The 19,255-nt window shown below is 43.5% G+C and overlaps 1 protein-coding gene across 1 annotated transcript; it reads left to right on the top strand.

The window, feature by feature from the left end:
- The first annotated feature begins 326 nt into the window (after positions 1-326).
- LOC145823093 (uncharacterized) lies at positions 327-12,140 on the top strand. Its single transcript, XM_082922224.1, has 3 exons — positions 327-1,159; positions 1,241-2,068; positions 12,084-12,140. The coding sequence occupies exons 1-3, from the start codon at positions 680-682 to the stop codon at positions 12,138-12,140; spliced, it is 1,365 nt and encodes a 454-aa protein (XP_082778350.1). The 5' UTR covers positions 327-679.
- Positions 12,141-19,255: the final 7,115 nt, after the last annotated feature.

Here is a 19,255-nt window from a genome sequence, read left to right as displayed (position 1 = left end):
AATGGTATTATAGCCTTAGCTAGGCAAGAAAACCTCAGAATCACCCTCGCCGACCTTCAATATTGTTATACCATGTGCCCTCTTGATCTGAAGGATAGGGGTTTTGTATATTACCTTAAGCCGAGATCCACTCAGTACAAGATTATAGCCGACCTTCCAGACTCCAACAAGGGGGCTGGAGATGACTATCTTATTGCCTCTGGAAATTGGGAATTTGGCCCAGATGAAGATGTCCACCTTTACCCTCTTCCTCGAACACTTACAGAGGGCAAGAGTAAGAGCCCTGAGTCAACACTTAGTTGTTTTCATTCAACATTTAAATACTTTTGTTGTTTCTGACGTCTGATTCTTTGCAGATCTTCATCAACCACCGAAAAATTTTCGTCAATCCTTCTTCCCAGGACCAGATCTGAGAACACTTCTTGGTCTTCCAATCCTTAAACGAAAAGCCCCAGTATTATTAAACTTTGTCCCCACACACAAATCCATTTTACCCGACGTCCCTCGAAAAAGGAAGAAGAGTCTCTCTCCACCAACAGCCACAACCTTAACTGCTTCTACATCTCGGACAGATCAAGAGTCCACATCTGACCCAGCCGATCTTCCATCAACTTCGGCTCCCTTCTTAATACCAATTCCTGAACGTAAACGCCGACGAAGGCTAGTAAAGACTGCCGAGATGGTTCGTCCGAGGCCTGTCGTCCAAGACCTTCTCGCCGATATTCCAACTGATGCCGAAGCCGCGCCGGCGCAATCAACGCTCCCTCCCAAACAAAAGAGAGTAAAAAAGGCTCAGCCTAAGGCCAAGGCTACAGACGCCGAGGCTGAGGATGCTCTGCCGATTTTGAAGCTAGCTGAAAGCAAAAAATCAACCTCTACTTCAACCAAAAGGTCTGCTGAGGGCCAACCCTCAGGATCTACACAAACAAAGAGGCCAAGGTCATCGTCTGCGACGACCTCGGCTTCAAAGAAGCCCGACGTCCCATGGGCCCCTGATCTTTCTCTGGAGGACAGGCCTATCATGGCTAGTGAAAGTGCTGATGATATCAACGTTGCTGTCGCCCTTAGCACCGCTCTTCTTCTACCGAATGACTTGGAGCGAAATGCCAAGTTCAGTGAGTATGAAAATTACGCTCTGATGCTCCAACACTCTGCTCAAGTAAGTATTTCTATTTGTATTTATGTTTCTTCCTTCTTTTTCTTTCTGAGAAAATTTTCTGATACTTCTGTTTGCATTCAGGCTATCCAACATGCCCACTCATTTTCAATGCAATCCTTTGAGAATCGTCAAAGATTGGTTGATATGAAGAGGGAAGCGACCTCAATGAAGAGAGAATTAAGGGCTCTTGAAGTAAAAATGAAGAAACTAGAGGATCAAGCCGAGGCTGCGACGAAGAACCAAACCTTAGCTCTTGAGAAGGCCGAAGCTGCTGAGGCCGTTAAAAAAGTAGCTGAAGCCGAGAAAAGGGAGGCCGAGGCTCAGAAGGTCCAAGCGCAAAAAGAACTTCAACAAGCTCTGGCCACCAAGGAGGCCGAAGTCAAGGAGGCCGATGAAAAGGCCTATGCTCAAGGCATGGCCGACGTTGCAGAAGAATACAAACTTCAAGTCAGGCAGGCATGCAACAGGGGATTTTCCCTTGGTTGGATGTCTCTGATAAAGAAGCTTGATCTCCCTGCTGACTCGCCATTGCGCCAGGTTGATGCTAATCTTCTACCATTTCTTCCTCCAAGTCAAGCTGAGGATGAATCAGAGACCGAGGTAGAAGCTGAGGGTGAAGACGAAGAGAAAGATGAAGGTGAAGCCTTGGTGAGAAAACCCAAGGGCGCTACTGAGGCCAAGTCCTTTCCAGCTGAGCAAATTTTAGACTTAACTCAAGATGAAGTGGGTGATGAGGCTGAGGAAGTGCCCAGGGAACCTGTTCAGGGGTGTCCATCATCTGACCTTCTTCTGACTGACAGAAGTCTTGACACAACTTTAGCAGAGATAGATGCCGAAATACGAGCGGAGAAGGTGGCCGAGGATATTCCAGCTGAATCATCCGAGGTTCCAGTTTCTGCTGCTGCTGATGTTCAAGAGTCTTGATTTTCCCTTCTTTTTTTCTGGATTTTGGACTTTGTTCTTTCTTTTAATTCCTGAACAATGTACATTCCTTCTTATGGCCGATGTGCCTTTTTCAGTATGTAATTGCAACTGTTCTTGCAATGGATATTTTTGATCTTGTGATGTTCTGTTGCTTGCTTCTGCATAGTTCTATACTTAGAAATTTTTGCATGCTTTCTTTGTGCAATCTTCTCGGGGCTACATACCCTGGGTATAACTGCAAGGCTTTTACTTCGGCAAGATACTGACCTGCAAACCTTGTATAAATTCTGTCAAGAACTAAACATATACTACTCAATGTATACTTTTGCCATCTTTTTTTTTAAGTTTTCAATAAGTATTTAAACAATGATTTCGTTCTAACCTACTTGTAAATTGCTACAAATTTCAACAAGTGTTTAAACAATATACTTAACCTTTGCTTCGACCCGTTAATTTTCTGTATACCTCAGCGGGTGATCATACGTCGGTTTAACATAACCTTGTAAATTGCTGCAAATTTCAACAAGTGTTAAGCATCTTCTCTAGGGTTCAGACAACCCACATATTGCTATGAGAACTTACGCAATAACCTCGGCCTATCTTCGACTTGTAAATTGCTACAAATTTCAACAAGTGAAGGTAGGGAATCAGCTTGATTCCAACTTGTAAATTGCTAAAAATTTCAATAAGTGGATCAAGGAATAACATCGGCTTAACTTCAACTTGTAAATTGCTACAAATTTCAACAAGTGAAGATAAGGAATCAGCTTGATTCCAACTTGTAAATTGCTACAAATTTCAACAAGTGGATCAAGGAATTTAACTTCAACTTGTAAATTGCTACAAATTTCAACAAGTGAAGATAAGGAATCAGCTTGATTCCAACTTGTAAATTGCTACAAATTTCAACAAGTGGACCAAGGAATAATATCGGCTTAACTTCAACTTGTAAATTGCTACAAATTTCAACAAGTGAAGATAAGGAATCAGCTTGATTCCAACTTGTAAATTGCTACAAATTTCAACAAGTGGATCAAGGAATAATATCGGCTTAACTTCAACTTGTAAATTGCTACAAATTTCAACAAGTGAAGATAAGGAATCAGCTTGATTCCAACTTGTAAATTGCTACAAATTTCAACAAGTGGATCAAGGAATAACATCGGCTTAGTTTGCCTGAGTTTGATATGTCTTCAATAACCATTAATCATACGTGTTGAGAGAATTCTGAAAAGACTTTATTGATAATATCGGCCAAACAATGATGTTTATCTAATGATAGAAGAATTTCAAGTTACAAGTATTCCAAGGTCTGGGTAGTGCTTTGCCCTCATTGTCTTCAAGCCGATATGCTCCATTGCCCAATACTGAAGTAACTCTGTAGGGTCCTTCCCAGTTCGGGCCAAGCTTGCCTTCCCTGGGATCCTTCTTGTTTCCGACGACTTTTCTTAGGACTAAGTCGCCAACTTGAAAATCCCTTGGATTAACCTTTTTGTTGTAAGCTCTGGCAAGCTGTTGCTGGTATACTGCAAGCTGAATTGCAGCCTTCTCTCTTCGTTCTTCCAGTAGATCCAGGTCTCGGGCTAAGAGTATGTCATTGGTGCCATTCTCTACTCCCTGGGTTCTGATCCCTGGGATGCCGATCTCCAATGGGATGACTGCTTCTGTGCCATAGGCCATGGCAAAAGGGGATTCTCCCGTTGATCTTCTCGGCGTGGTCCGATATGCCCAAAGTACGTTGGGCAGCTCGTCCACCCACTTTCCCTTTGCTGCTTGGAGCCTCTTCTTTATCCCATCCAGGATTACTTTGTTGGACGCCTCTGCTTGCCCATTACTTTGAGGAAAACTTGGAGTTGAGAAATAGTTTTTGATCTTGAATTTCGCACAGAAGTTTTTGATAAGTTTGCTGTCGAACTGTGTTCCGTTGTCGGCAACTATTGCTCTTGGAATCCCAAATCTGGTGATTATGTTTCGCCAAATAAAATTCTTGACATCCACATCTCGGATTTTGGCAAGAGGTTCTGCCTCTATCCATTTTGTGAAGTAGTCCGTTGCTACCAGTAAATATTTTCTTTGCCCAGTTGCCTGGGGAAGTTGTCCCACCAGATCCATGCCCCATTGGGCAAACGGCCAGGGGCTGGATACTGGGTTTAGGTCGGCAGCTGGCTGATGTATCAAAGGTGCAAACCTTTGACATTGCTCACATCTCTTTACATAGGCTTCGGCATCCTTTTGCATGTAGGGCCACCAATACCCCTGGGTAATGGCCCTATGGGCTAACGATCTGCCCCCGGCATGGCTTCCACAAATTCCTTCATGGATCTCATAAAGAAAATCTTCAACCTGCAAAGGGTGTACGCACCTTAAAAGTGGTCCAGTGAAGGACCTCCTGTAAAGATGGCCTTCCGCTGTTAGGCTGAATCTGGCGGATTTCAGCCTAATTTTATGTGCTTCTTTGTGGTCTTCTGGCAGCTTCCCCTCTTTTAGGAACGCAATGATTGCATCCATCCAGCTTGGTCCAAGGCCCACGCACATTGTTTCTTGTTCGGTGCTCTGTTTATCTATACTCGGGGCCGACATGTAGTCGATCATAATTGTCCTTGTTTTTCCAGTTTGAATTGAACTGGCCAGGTTGGCTAATGCGTCGGCATGGGTGTTGTCATCTCGGCTGACTTGGAGTAATCTGCAGTTCTGAAATAGGGCCGCCAGTCGGATGACTTCCTTTGCATATGCCGACATTCTTTCGTCTCTGGCTGCAAATTCTCCTGTTGACTGGTTAACAATTAATTGCGAATCACAAAAAACAATTACCTCGTCTGCCTCTGCTGCTGCTGCTAGCTTTAGTCCTGCAATTAATGCCTCGTATTCTGCTTCGTTATTGGAGGCTTTGAACCCCAGTCGGATGGATTGTTCTACAATCTCTCCATCTGGAGATATCAGCAGTACTCCTGCTCCTGCTCCCTGGCGGTTTGAACTTCCATCGACATATAGTTTGAACGAATCGCCGATGTAGATGCTGCATGGTCTGAGCCTTTCTTTCTCTTGCTGTTTTGTCTTTGACTGGGTTTCTTTTTGTTTGTCGGGGTGATGCTCATCTCGGCTCGACGGAGCCTGAGGTGCGATGGCTTCAGGTGTGAGTTCTGCGACGAAGTCGGCCAAAACTTGGCCCTTTATTGCTGTTCTTGGCCTGAATTCTAGGTCAAACTGTCCCAGTGTTACTGCCCATTTTGCTATCCTTCCTGTTAAGTCTCCTTGATGTAATAAGGACTTCAATGGGTGCTCTGTTAGAACCACAATCTTGTGTGCCTGGAAGTAATGGCTTAGTTTCTTTGAGGCCATTACCAAGGCTAGCATTAATTTTTCCAGTGGTAGGTACCTTGTTTCTGCGTTAGCCAAAGTCTTGCTTACATAATAGACAGCTTTCTGCTCCCCTTTTTCCTCGCGGATTAGCACTGCACTGACTGCGTGTTCAGAGACTGCTAAGTACAAAAATAATTCTTCTCCTGGAACAGGGTTAGAAAGGACCGGGGTTGTGGTCAGGTACTTTTTCAGATCGGCTAAGGCTGCTTCACATTCTTCGGTCCACAGGAAGTCTGTGGCTTTTTTTACCAGGTTAAAGAAGGGTCTGCACTTGTCCGAGCTTCTGCTGATGAATCGGTTCAGGGCTGCGGCCCTTCCAGTGAGCATTTGGACTTGCTTTGCCGATGTTGGGCTCTGTAGCTCCAGGATGGCTTTGATTTGGTCTGGGCTGGCCTCTATGCCCTTTCTTGTTACCAGATAGCCTAGGAATTTACCTGACCCAACTCCGAAGGCACACTTTGCGGCGTTGAGTCGGAGCCGATATCTTTTGAGTATGTCAAAGACCTCTTTTAGGTCGGCAAGATGACCTTTTGACTCCTTGGTCTTTACGACCATGTCATCAATGTAAACTTCTACTGTTTTGCCGATCAGATGTTTAAACATCTTTGTTACTAACCTCTGATAGGTTGCTCCTGCGTTTTTCAGCCCAAAAGGCATTACCTTATAACAGTACAGGCCTTTCGGGGTGATGAACGCGGTCTTCTCCTCATCTGGAGGGTACATAGCAATCTGGTGGTACCCTCTGTATGCGTCTAAAAAACTCATCCTTTCGTGTCCCGAAGTGGCGTCAACCAGTTGGTCGATTTTGGGCAGAGGGAAACTGTCCTTGGGGCAAGCTTTGTTGAGGCTGGTAAAATCCACACAAACCCTCCACTTGCCATTTTTCTTTTTTACTACTACTGTGTTGGACAGCCACGTTGGGTACTGGACTTCTCGGATTGCCCTGGCTTCAAGGAGTTTGTCTACCTCTTCCTCCACTGCTTCGACGTGTAATAACGTCGGCCTTCTGGCTCGTTGAATCACTGGTTTTGCCGATCTGTCGACATTCAAACTGTGGCAAGTGACCTCGGGGTCAATGCCAGGCATTTCATAGGGTGTCCAGGCAAATGCCTCTATGTTTGCCCTTAAAAAATCTTCTAGTTCTTTTTCTTCTTCTTTGGCTAGGCCGGAGCCGAGAAGAAAAAATCGTTCTTCGTCGCCCTCCTGGACGAAGATTTTCTTTAGTGCTTCTTCGCTTTTCTCGGTCGGTTCTTTCCCGACGTCTTCCAGGACTTCCATGTCTCCATCTTCAACTTCTGCTTTCTTTGGCTCCTGTATACTACAGGTGGACTTTATTGCTGCCATGGAGCAATTTTTGGCTTGTAGTTGATCCCCTCTGACTTCTTCAATCCCATGCTCCGTTGGGAACCGGAGTAGTTGATGCAACGTCGAGGGAACTGCCCCCATTGCATGCAACCACGGTCTTCCAAGGATGATGTTGTATGGTGAGGGTGTGTCAATGACCAGGAATTCTGTCCTGATCTTCTTAGTGCCGGCTTGTACCTCTAAGCTTGTTGCACCCAGTGGCCATGTTGGCGTTCCATTAAAGCCGACCATCGGGCCGCTGGATTGCTCTAGGTCATCGGGGTGAAGGCCTAGCTCTCTGTAACATCTGACGTACATGATGTCACAGGAGCTGCCTTGGTCTATTAGGATGCGTTTTACTTGGCATTCCCCAACCTGGAGGGATACTACCAAGGCATCATTATGAGGATGTTGGACCAGTTCTAGGTCGGCTTCGGTAAAGGCTATCATTGGCCCTTGGCATTCTTCTGGCCGATGTCTCTTGTCCCCAACTTGGTGGATATGCTGTAAATGTCTTACCCTCTGGGTTTCTCCTCTGACCTCGTTTTCGTTGACCCTTGAGTGGATCACATTGACCACCCTTGGTTCTCCTGCCTGTGGTCGCTGTGCTGGGGGAGGGGGTGCTGCTGGTGCTTGAGGCAACCTTGCCTGTTCTTCCCTTGTTCTGGCCTCATCGACCAGGTCCCTCAGAAGGCCTTGCCTTACTAGGTCCTCCAAGTGTGCTTTTAAGGCCCTGCAACCTTGAGTTGGATGCCCTCCTTCATTGTGGTAGGCACAACGTCTGCCGATGTTTTTTCCCATGAATTCCCCTGGTGCTCTTTCCGGAGCCCTGAAGTATGGTTGATTCCGAATCCGATCCAAGATTTTATGGATTGGGATCCGGAATACCGTGGTTACCGCCTGTTTATTTCTTAATTCTATTTCTTGTCTGGTGGGTCCATTGTTGACTCGGCCTCGCTTTGGCGAGCCGTTTCCCTTTTCTTGCTTCACTTCTTTGTTTCCCGACGTATCTTCCTCGGCCCTGGCGTATTTCTCAATTCGTGCCATGAGTTCTTCCATGCTCTTTGGCAGTGTTTTTGCCAAAGACTTCCGTAGTGGGCAGTCATCTTTCAGGCCGTTTTTGAAAGACACGACTGCTACTTCCTGGTTGCATTCAGGTATTCGGTTGAACACCTCGTAGTATCTCTTCGCATAGGCCCTAAGGCCTTCTTCCTTGGTTATTCTTAGAGCCATCAAAGCATCAACCCTCAGGGGTTGCAGCTTGTTGGTCACGAACCTGGCCACAAACATCTCGGCCAGGCCATCCCATGTCTTTATACTTCCTTTCGGTAACTTGTGGAACCAATCAGATGCAATTTCCCCAAAGGATGAGGGGAATACCTTGCAGAGCAATGGTTCGTTCCCGCTATATAGTGCCATTGAATTTAGGTATAGCCCAACATGAAAGTTTGGATCTGACTTACCATCATAGATTTGGAACCTCGGCATACTGAACCTCTTGGGTGGTTCGAATTTGTCCAGTTCTACCGAGAAGGCTGTCTTCGGTTTTACTGGGGAGTTTACCTCGGCCTCTGCATTTTGCTGCCTCCTCTTGAGGTAGTCCCTTAAGTCTTCTTTGCTCCTCCCTGGAGCTCGGCTGTCTTTTGATTTTAGTCTTTTTGGTATACTGCTCTCGGCCTCGAGGTGGGTCCGTTTGGGTCTCTCTTCATGGGTTGTGTCAAAGTGGAGTACTTGCCCCTGAACATGTCGATGTTCTTTGGGGTCTGGATTCTTCATGTGTTGCGTCCTTCGGGACTCTTCTTGCCTCGGCCTTTCTCGTCCGACTTCCCTGGAAGGCCGGTGAGAATGCCTTCCGCTCCTGGTATGTTGAGGGACCTCGGGGATTGTTTTTCCTCCACCCTTCTGGGTGTTGGTTGCTGGCATTGGCGTATCTTGCAGCGGGTATGGTGGTTGCATAACATTGTTCTGCATCATGAAGTTGACGACCGACTGGAGGTCCGCCAACTTGTTTGCTAATTCCTTTACTTCCTCGTCTCTGCGTAGGCACCTGTCCCTCCATACCTGGAGGTTGTCTTCATTGTAGTATTTTCCTTGGTTTGATCTTTTTGTTGTGTCACCTTCCTGGATATCGTCGTTCTCCCTGTGACCCTGGTCACGGGCTTCTGTATTGCGATTGTCTCCTTCGGTGTCAAGGTTAATCGGTCTGCTGCTTCCAGAAGGAGCATCGTCCCCAGCGTTTCCTTGTTGTCCGTTACTGGCCATCTATTCTTCCTTCGTTCCCACAGACGGCGCCAAATTGTGTGGGTAAAAATCTGACCACACTGCCCGTTTAGTGATCAGCAGCTAAGCACCGGCAGAATAGATGGCTCCAGCAACCTGTAACAGAAAAGAAAAGCTCCGGCGGTGGTTCTTCCACCCGGGGGCACTCCGACGATCAAGTCAGTATATCTCTCAAAGATAGTCAAGTATTAAACTGAATACTCAAAGTATGAATTACATACCTTAGACCCACGGGGGTGCCTTTCTTTTATAATGTACTCAATCCAAGTCCAACTAGAAGTATGACTTCTATGAACTCCAATCTTAGTGCTTACTCTGGACTCTTTAGGAGATAGAGATAAACTCCCTAAGAGATTTATCCTTATCTTAATTAAGTCCCCTTTTTGCTCCAGGACTCTTGTCCCTTATCTTCGGATTCCGACATCTTAGGAGATGACCTCGGCCTCTCCGCGATTACCTCGGCTTAACTACCAGGACACGTGGCACCTCGGCTGACACGTCGGCGTCACCATGCCACGTGTTAGTATTCAAAAAATATGTCCCCACAGTATTTATTAAGTTCACATAAAGTATCCACTATTAATGATGATTAAATTGTATTTGAATATGAATTTCTTAATTTTTTGATTTTTAAAATTAAAAAAAAAAAACAACAACAACAACAACTATCCTGTGCTTGCGTAAAGAAACCCACTACTACCTATTATTATTAACCTAAACCTTATATCACAGCACCCTAAAGAAACCCTACCACAGCAGCTTAAACAAAAAGTTTGAGAGAGAGTAGCAGCCTTACGCAGTAATTTGAGAGACAGAGTAAGACAAAATCTTGGAGGAAAAACTTTTTAAAGTTTGTAAGTAAATCATTTATTTTTTAATATGGTGATTAAAATTTTAAATTGATTAAAAATAATTGTATTTATTAGGTTCACATAAAGTATCAACTATTAATGATGATTAGATTGTATTTTGTGATTGTAATTAGACTTAATTTATTTTTCAATAATTTATTAGATTCATGTAATATACTTGGGTTTTTTTTTTAAATATAGCACATCATTATATTCAAATAATAGAACGAATATACTTGGGTTTATTAAATAGTATAACCATTTTTTCAAATATAATTATAACATATCATAATTATAGCATAAGCACAACTATTTTTATAAAAGGCACAGCTTACCTCCAGTCCTTAATTGGACTGGACGGTGTCGTTCAGCTCGTGGAGGCCCATCACGGGTCTCATTTTGATAATTCGAATTGTTCAATGTGTAAAATTTGTCGAGTACTATATGTCTATAAAAAATACGTTTATCGGATATCGATAGCTATCTCATCTTATCAGTTTTTTGTCAACTGTTAATTTGTTCACCATCCTTTCTTTTTTTAATACAAAACTGATTTGATCACATAACTATCGATATCCAATCAACGTGATTTGTTATAATTATATAGTACTCAACAAGATCTACAGAACTGTTCGAATTATCAAAACAGAACCCATGGTGAACCCCCACGGGCTGAACAACACCGTATGGTCCGATTAAGAACTGGAGGCAAGCTGCTCCCTTTTACAAATGATATGCTATCAATAATAGGTGCACAGGTATCGATGGCATATCATTTGTAATTAAATATAATTATCGTATACAATCTAAAATATAGTATAGGTATACTTGAGTTTAATAAATAGTATTATGTCAATTAGCATATCACTTGTGCTATACGATTGTATTTTTAATAAATAATATATAATTTTATCCCGTGCATAACATAAGTGATATGCTAGTACTTATGACTCTCAATTTTAATATTTTTGCTAAATTATTTTTACTGATTTTGTGTTTTACAAAGAATTAACCTAATTAGTTATTTTCAAATTAAGACTATCTACAGTAAATAAATTGGAGGCAGCTCTGCTATTTGGGCTCGTGAGATTTATTTGATAATCTGAACTATTCATTTTGTTAAATACTTTATGTATTTCATTCATAAAAAAAATTAGGTCAATTCGACAATTGTAGCATATTTAATTTATTGTGTTTGTTAAAAAAAATGATGATTTATTTTTAAAAATACAATTATTGTCTTTTTCTTTTCTTTTTTGGACAAATGCAATAAATTGAGCCTTCATTTGAGATTCGGGTTGGCTTTTTGACTTTTTGACTATTTTAGACCTCGTTTGGCATGCAATACTTTTAGCCTGAAAACCAAAATGTTACTAAAAAAATTAAAAAGCCTATAACCTATACCAAAAAGTCAAAGATTTTATTTTTTCACTACTTTTTCGTCAAAAATCAAAAAGTCATTCTAAATATACTAAATTTTTTGGGGGAATTGGTCAAAACCCCCTCATAATAAAATTTTAATACATTAAGGATAAGTACAAAAAAAAATTCTTGAAAAGTTCAACAAATATCACTATTATCAAAATATTAATTTTTAAAATAATATAACTTTTGATGTAAATGTCGGTTTTTAATAAAATTAATATTTTTAGAATTCTCTTATCAAGATTTATCAAATAAGATTCATGTTGACTATGAAATTCTTTTTTTTTAAAAAAAAATTATTATCGTTGAAATTGATGTAAACAGTAATAGTAACATGTTACTCTATTTGACAGTAATATGTTACTTTGTCTCACAGTAACATGTTACTTTGTTTGACAATTACTTTATTTGATAGTAACATGTTGCTCTGGCTCACAGTAACATATTAGTCTATTTGACAGTAACATGTTACTCTGGCTCACAGTAACATGTTACTCTTGCAATATTGTCCAAGAAAGAAAAAAAAAAGATATTTTACTTTGTCCTTACTCAATTATGTGTTTTCTTCTTAGAGGGTTTATGAAGAAAAATAAATTGAGCTGTCATTTTCACCAAACAAGGGTTCAATGGAAGATGATCTTGTTTTTGTTTTGTTTTTTTGGTTTTGTTTGTTTTTTTAGAGTCCTTTGGTGCTTGATTGTAGCTTACACTCTCTGTGGTTGTTATCAATATTTTTTCAGACATGTTCTAATGCCGATTTGATTAGCTTTGCGTCGCAGTATGAGCACGAGCACTAATGTGTGTTTGGATAATTTTTGTAGTTTTCACCTTTGCGCTTATTGTAAAATTTTCACTCTGTTTAGTGTTTGCTCTTGGTGGTTGGACTCTGTAAGTGCCGTTTGGCTATCCCTTAATGGAAATTTCCTCTGATAAAAATAAATAAATAAAAAAATGGAGGAATTTGGACTAAATTTTTTGATTTTTTTTTTACTTCATATTTTAGCAAAAAAAAAAACTTACTAAAATAGCATGTTCCTAAACGAGGCCAACCTGGGGCTAAAATGTCTCGTTTGCAATGAACTTTTTAGCTTTTTTGACTTTTGTGAGAGAAAAAACAAAATGATTATGGTGTAGATGTGACATTTTGTTTTATTAATTTTAACCTATTTTGTCTTTTTATGACTATTTTAGCCCAAAAAATTTATGCCAAACAAAGCCTGAATGGGTTATGATTATTGGATTCAGATTGACCTAATTTTAAAAAAAAAAATGAAATACACAAATTGCTTAACACAATCGATTATTCGAATTATCGAAATAAAACCCGTGATGGGCCTTCTGGCCCAAACATGAGGGAGCCCTCTGGAAAATTATACAATAATCTCGGAATACCACATGGTCATACTCCTTTACCAATCACTATTCATCATCCCCTCTCATGTTCCTCAATACAGAAAATCAATACTATCCCTTCTCCACCAATCATACTACCATAGAGTATCACGTGACCATATTTCCAGACTGTCGAATAATCACCTGAGAGGGTAATTTATATGTAAATTAGGCTGAGCTGGGTAATGGGCCATTCTATGGGCCACAGTAAGAAGGGCTGAGTAAAAGAGCCTTATAATTAGTCCGGTCCAGAGGAGCCTTGTAGATAGCCTAGTCCGAAAGAGCTTGGTGGTTAGCTCGGTCACCACGGTCGGCGCGGTGACAATTAGCTCGGTCAATCCATCTTGAGCCGAGGTATTTTTAGCTTCTACTCAGGACCTTGCTGTTGAGTAGCTCGGTCCAAGTATGCTATGGTTAGCATGGTCTCAACAGGTGAAACCGAGGTACGATTAACAGAGGAAAGAACTGAGCTAGCTAGAGCTCGGTCGTTTCAGCCAGTTTAGCATGGCTATCTTATCCCGGTCGTACTGCCTTCCAACCGGGATAAAACCATCTCACATGGTTAAGCAGTGAGGGGGGTGTTGAAGGATAAGCATTATCCTTCAGGAGTGTGATTCCTAGGAGGACTCTACATGGAGGAATAAGAGTCCTACTAGGATTGTGCCACGCGGAACCTATAAAAGCTCATAACATCACTTATGGAGAGGTAACACAACTTTGATTCTTGAATACACAGAGCTTTTGTCTATTTGCCTATTTTGCTGACTTAGGCATCGGAGAGGTATCCGGCACACACCCGCCGGCTAGCTCACGTTTGTGTTTTCAGGGAATAAAGCGACGATGTTTGGAGGAGCGTGGACTTGATCAACAGGATTATACGAGAAGATTATTTCTTGCTCGTACAATTGGCGCCGTCTGTGGGAATCACAGAAAGAACAAAACCTTTTGATCAAATTTTTCCTCGCTAGATTAGACGCAATGGCGCACAACAAAGATTTGCTGCAGTCCGCCATTGACAGACAAACCCCAGAGGGAGGTGGGAGGCGCGAAGGTTTCCCTTCCATCCCTCTCATGGAAGATTTAGAGCCCCAACGACAGAACCCCTAGAGGGATATAAGGGGGAGGCGGGGTAACAGCCCCCGTCGCTCATCAAGTCCTAATAGGCAGAAGCAGAGAATCGACCCTCAAGTTTTGGAGGATTAGGTAAAGGAGCAGGACGAGTTAATCAGAAAGATGGCGGCAGACATGGAATTGATGACGCACCAGATAAAAGGGAAGGGGGTGGCGACAGGAGAGGGGCGCAAAAGCAATACGCCTCCTCGCCACTCAGAAGATCATGGTAGGCATACCACGCCATTGCAAGCAGTGAGTAGGAGCCTCAGAACAGGCGACACTCAATCAAGGACTTCAAAGACTCGTTACTCCAGGTCTGAGAGAACGAGAACATTGAGGTCTTACACTGAGGGAAGCACCTATCAGCCTTCACATACGCACCAGACATCATCCAGGCAAACGGAGTTACCTAGATCGTCCAACTTACGAAATGTGCTTGAAGAAAGGGCACGACAGAAGGATGATGCCAGGGCACGCGACCCGCGTAGAGTTTCAGCCCTTCAGCGGTTGGCTCCTCGAATGCATGGAAACGTCGAGGTAGGAATGCCAATACTGCACCTTGCCTACGAACCAACAGATAAAGCATTGGCAAGGCTACATAGCTCGCCATTCGTTCCGGCAATTGAGAACGCACCATTACCTTCAGACTTCATCCAGCCTAAATTTACGACGTACGAGGGGAAGACAGACCCTTACATGCACCTAAGCCCCTTTCGCTAGGTTATGGTAGTATACCGGCAGAACGAGGCTTTGATGTGCATTCTATTCCCATCCAGCCTTGGCGACCTAGGTTTAACCTGGTTCGAAAGGCTACCAGAAAGCAGCATAGCCTCCTGGGCACAATTAGCGGAAGCGTTCGTGACAAGGTTCAGAACGAACACCAAGACGCCAGTAGAGATCGATCAACTACTCTCTATTGATATGGGTGACAATAAGATGTTGAGATCCTACAATAGTCGTTATTGGAAGACCTTCAACCAGATAGGAGATTGCCCCACAAATCTCGCCATCGCGCAATACAAAAGGGGTTTTCCAATCGGAAACAGGTTGAGGGACTCAATTACCATGACGCCCCCTCTCACAATGGAAGCCTTAATGGATAGGGTACACCAGCACATTTAGGTGGAGGAGGATGGCGCTCGTGCTAAAACAAAGTCTGATACAACCGCAATACCAGATAAAAAGACTTCGGCAAAAGTCAACGCGGTAGAACGTCCAAGCAGAAACGGGCGAGGCAGGCGGGACAACGGAGAGGACCTAAAAGGTGGTTAAGAGTCTGCACTGTCATCACCACGGTGTTCAAAAAACTGATCTATCGGATTCTCAGTGAGATACGCGACGAACCTTTCGTTAGATGGCCAGCTAAATTGAGGGAGGCACGAAAGGACTATGACGAAAGATCCCGGTGCACCTTCCATAAGGAAAAAGGGCACCGCACTGAGAATTGCATGTCGTTGAGATAGCACCTGGAGAAGTTAGTGGCAGCTGGGCACCTTGACCAGTACATAGAAGGAGGGACATAGCCAGCCCCCCAAAACCACAATCACCCAAACGGAACACCGATCGACGCCCCACCTCAAGGCGTGATAAACGTAATACATGGGGTATTCGAACCTGAGCGAGTATGTGAGCTCAGGGGAATGATCAAGAAGGCTGAGCACTTAAGGGAGGTATTAAGTGCGCAAGCTACCATTAAAAAAAGGAAAACAGAGGCCACGAACGTCATGTCTTTTTCAGACAGAGACTTGGCAAGGATATATTGCCCTCACAATGATACACTGCCCTCACAATGATACACTGGTCATCACTCTCTGCATCAAGGATTACGACATCAAGTGAATTTTGTTTGACCAAGGGAGCTCATGTGAGATAATGTATTACGAAACCTTCAAACAACTGAAACTGGAGAACAAAAACTTGGCACCTGCCGTATCTCCCCTGATCGGATTCAACTCAATACCAGAGTGGCCAGTCGGCAAGATTATCCTCCCAGTCAGAGCAGGAAGCATGACGAAACAAGTGGAATTCTAGGTATTGAAAGTCCCTTCCACTTACAACATAATCTTGGGGAGGACATGGCTGTATGCCATGCGATCGGTAGCGTCAACCTACCATCAAGTAATGCGGTTCCCCAATGAAGCTGGAGTAATTGAAGAGGTCTTTAGAGACCAAATTATGTCCAAGCAGTGCTTTGTCACAGTAAATGGCAGCCAAGCTGCCAAAGGGTTTGTTCAGATGGTAGAAGAACTTGAGAGCAATGAATTGTTTACGGATGTTGGCAAAGCCGTTGAACAGAAGGCAATGGAAGACTTGGTACAGGTAAGAATAGATGAAAAGAACCCGGAAAAGTTCTTTTTGCTTGGCTCATCTATGTCCAGCACCGAGAGAATAGAGATCATGAAATTCTTGACCTCTAACATCGAAGTGTTTGCCTAGACGCCATATGACATGCCTGGCATTGACCCAAACTTCGTCTGTCACCAATTGAATGTCCACCCAACGGCAAGACCAATCATACAGCGCACTCGCAGATCAACACTCCACCACGCCGAGATAGCGGCAGAAGAAGTGGGAAACCTTCTAGAGGCAGGAGCTATCAGAGAGGTGCATTATCCTAAGTGGATATCCAACACAGTAGTGGTGACAAAGAAGAATGGAAAATGGCGTGTATGGACTATAAAACAGTCAACAAGGCATGCCCAAAAGACAGCTTTCCCCTGCCACGGATAGACCAACTGGTAGATCTAACAGCAAGACACAATCGACTTGGCTTTCTTGATGCGTACAGAGGTTACCATCAGATCGTTATGTATGAACCAGACCAGGAGGTCACATCCTTTACAATGCCAAAAGGACTGTATTGCTACAAGGTCATGCCCTTTGGCTTAAAAAATGCAGGGGCAACATTCCAGCGGATGATCACCAAGATGTTTGAGCCATTGTTAGGCAGAACAATGGAGGCTTACATAGATGACATGGTGGTCAAGAGTAAGGATGAAAATGACCATCTCAGGGACCTAGGTGAAATGTTCTAGATCCTGAAGAAGAACAAGTTGCGCCGTAATGCTTCTAAGTGTGCGTTCGGCGTAGGATCAGGCAAGTTCCTAGGCTTCCTGGTGGCCAACCGTGGTATAGAGGCAGACCCTTCTCAGATCAAAGCAATTCAGGATCTAGAGAGGCCCAACTCAGTAAAAGAAGTGCAACATCTCACCGGTATGGCAACCGCGCTAAACCGGTTCATAAGTCAGTTGTCAGACAGATGTCGACCATTTTTTCAAGCATTAAAGGCCAAGTTTGAGTGGGATGAAGAATGCGACCGCGCCCTAGAAAGTTTGAAGGAATACATGTCTTCTCCACCGTTGCTAGTGACCCCAATACCTGGAGAAGAACTATTTTTGTACCTGGAAGTCTCAGAGCACGCAATTAGCGCAGTGTTGGTCCGAACGGAAGGAATCCAACATCTGCCCATCTTTTATGTTAGCAAGACATTGCTGGGCGTAGAAACCAGGTACTTACCATTGGAAAAACTGGCCTTAGCCTTGATGATGGCCTCAAGGAAGTTGTCGCACTACTTTCACGCCCACATCATAATCGTCCTCACAGCTTTTCTATTAAAAGCTTTGTTTGAGAGGGCGAACTTTTCTGGGCGAATCTTGAAGTGGGCAGTAGAGTTGGGACAGTTTGACATCAAGTTTCAACCCAGAACCGCGATAAAAGCCCAAGCTTTGGCAGACTTTGTCACAAAATTCACACCAAGAAGTCATCATGTCTGCCCAGTTGACTTAACGGGTACAACCGAAATAGGGATGGAAAGCGGCGCCGGAATAGCACAACCCCTAATATAGGATACCTAGCCACATCCCAGGATAGACCAGAGTGAACAAAATGAGGGAGAAACAAACCATGTTGCACCAAGCAAAGACCCATCGACAAATAAAGACTTGGTACAATCAGATAGCAAGGGGCAAACAGTAAGTGTGGACTTTGAAGAAAACACCAGCAACACTCAGGACCGCAAGGCATCATCCAATCCCTCTACTTGCTGAAAGTTGTTCGTTGGAGAGATGTGGAAGCTCATCGTGGATGGAGCGTCCAATAGGCACGGTGCAGGACTCGGCATAGTCTTCATCTCACCAGATGGCCTAGTAGTGGAACAGGAAGTCAATCTTGGCTTCCCAGCATCAAACAACGAAGCGGAGTATGAAGCGCTTCTGGCAGGACTAAAATCTGCACTCTACATGAAGGCTACTGAGCTAATGATTTACAGTGACTCACAGCTGGTAGTAAACCAAATTTCAGGCAACTACGAAGCAAAGGATAAAAGGATGGCTAAGTACCAAGAGTTAGTCAAAAAAGAGATCATGAAGTTCAAAGTAGTGCAGATGGAGCAGATTGGCAGAGAAGAAAACAGCAGAGCAGACGAACTAGCAGGCTTTGCTTCGATGGCAGATACATCTATCCCACATCCACTACTGATCGACTTCCTACCCAGACCAAGCATTGAAGAACCTGAAATAGAAGAAATATGTTGCGCCGAACTAGGCCCTTCATGGATGGATCCCATCATAGTGTTCCTAAAAGACTACATTTTACCCGAAGAGAAGAAGGAGGCCAACAAGATAAGAGCAAAGTCACAGCGATTTTGGCTCTCCCTATCAATGGCCTTGTACAAGAAATCCTTCACAGGACCTTACTTGAAGTGTGTCCATCCCAGCAAGGTCGAAGCATTCCTGTTCGAGATTCACGAAGGCGTATGCGGAAGCCACCAAGGGGGGAGATCATTGGCTTACAGAGCAATGTCACAGGGATATTGGTGGCCTTACATGCAAGCAGATTCAGAGAAGTATGTCAAGAAGTGCGAGAAATGTCAGAAGTTCGCACACCAAATACATCAGCCAGCCAGAGAGGTTCTACCTTTAACTAGCCCATGGCCCTTCGCAATGTGGGGTTTAGACATAGTAGGACCACTTGCAACAGCACCCGGCAACAGAAAGTTCTTCCTTGCAGCAACAGACTACTTCACAAAGTGGGTGGAGGCAGAAGCACTAGCATCAATAAAGGAGAAAGATGTGAAGAAGTTCATCTGGTAGAATATAATCACTCGGTTCGGCATACCCAAGGCACTAATATCAGACAACGGCACACAGTTCGACGGTAAAATTTTTAAGGACTTTTGTGAGGAGTACAAGATAGAATTCTACAACTCTACACCGGCATACCCCTAAGCAAATAGCTAGGTAGAAGCATCAAACAAAATTGTCTTGGATGGATTGAAGAAAAGGTTAGAGAAAACAAAAGGAAAGTGGGCTGAAGAGCTTCCTTATGTTTCATGGGCTTACCGTACCACACATCGACGATCAACGGGAAAAACACCATTCTCCTTAGCCTACGGCATGGAAACAGTAAT

Source organism: Camellia sinensis, chromosome 1, assembly GCF_055761805.1.
Source record: "Camellia sinensis isolate YWXY chromosome 1, ASM5576180v1, whole genome shotgun sequence".
NCBI classification, from domain to species: Eukaryota; Viridiplantae; Streptophyta; class Magnoliopsida; order Ericales; family Theaceae; genus Camellia; species Camellia sinensis.
This window is presented reverse-complemented; position numbering and strand designations above follow the sequence as displayed.

Excerpts from the sequence above, each read along its gene's own strand:
- LOC145823093 (XM_082922224.1), top strand. The coding sequence starts at position 680 with ATGGTTCGTCCGAGGCCTGTCGTCCAAGACCTTCTCGCCGATATTCCA. Across the intron at positions 1,160-1,240 it reads TGCTCCAACACTCTGCTCAA|GCTATCCAACATGCCCACTC; the intron begins GTAAGTATTTCT and ends GTTTGCATTCAG. Across the intron at positions 2,069-12,083 it reads CAGTTTCTGCTGCTGCTGAT|ACATGTTCTAATGCCGATTT; the intron begins GTTCAAGAGTCT and ends ATATTTTTTCAG.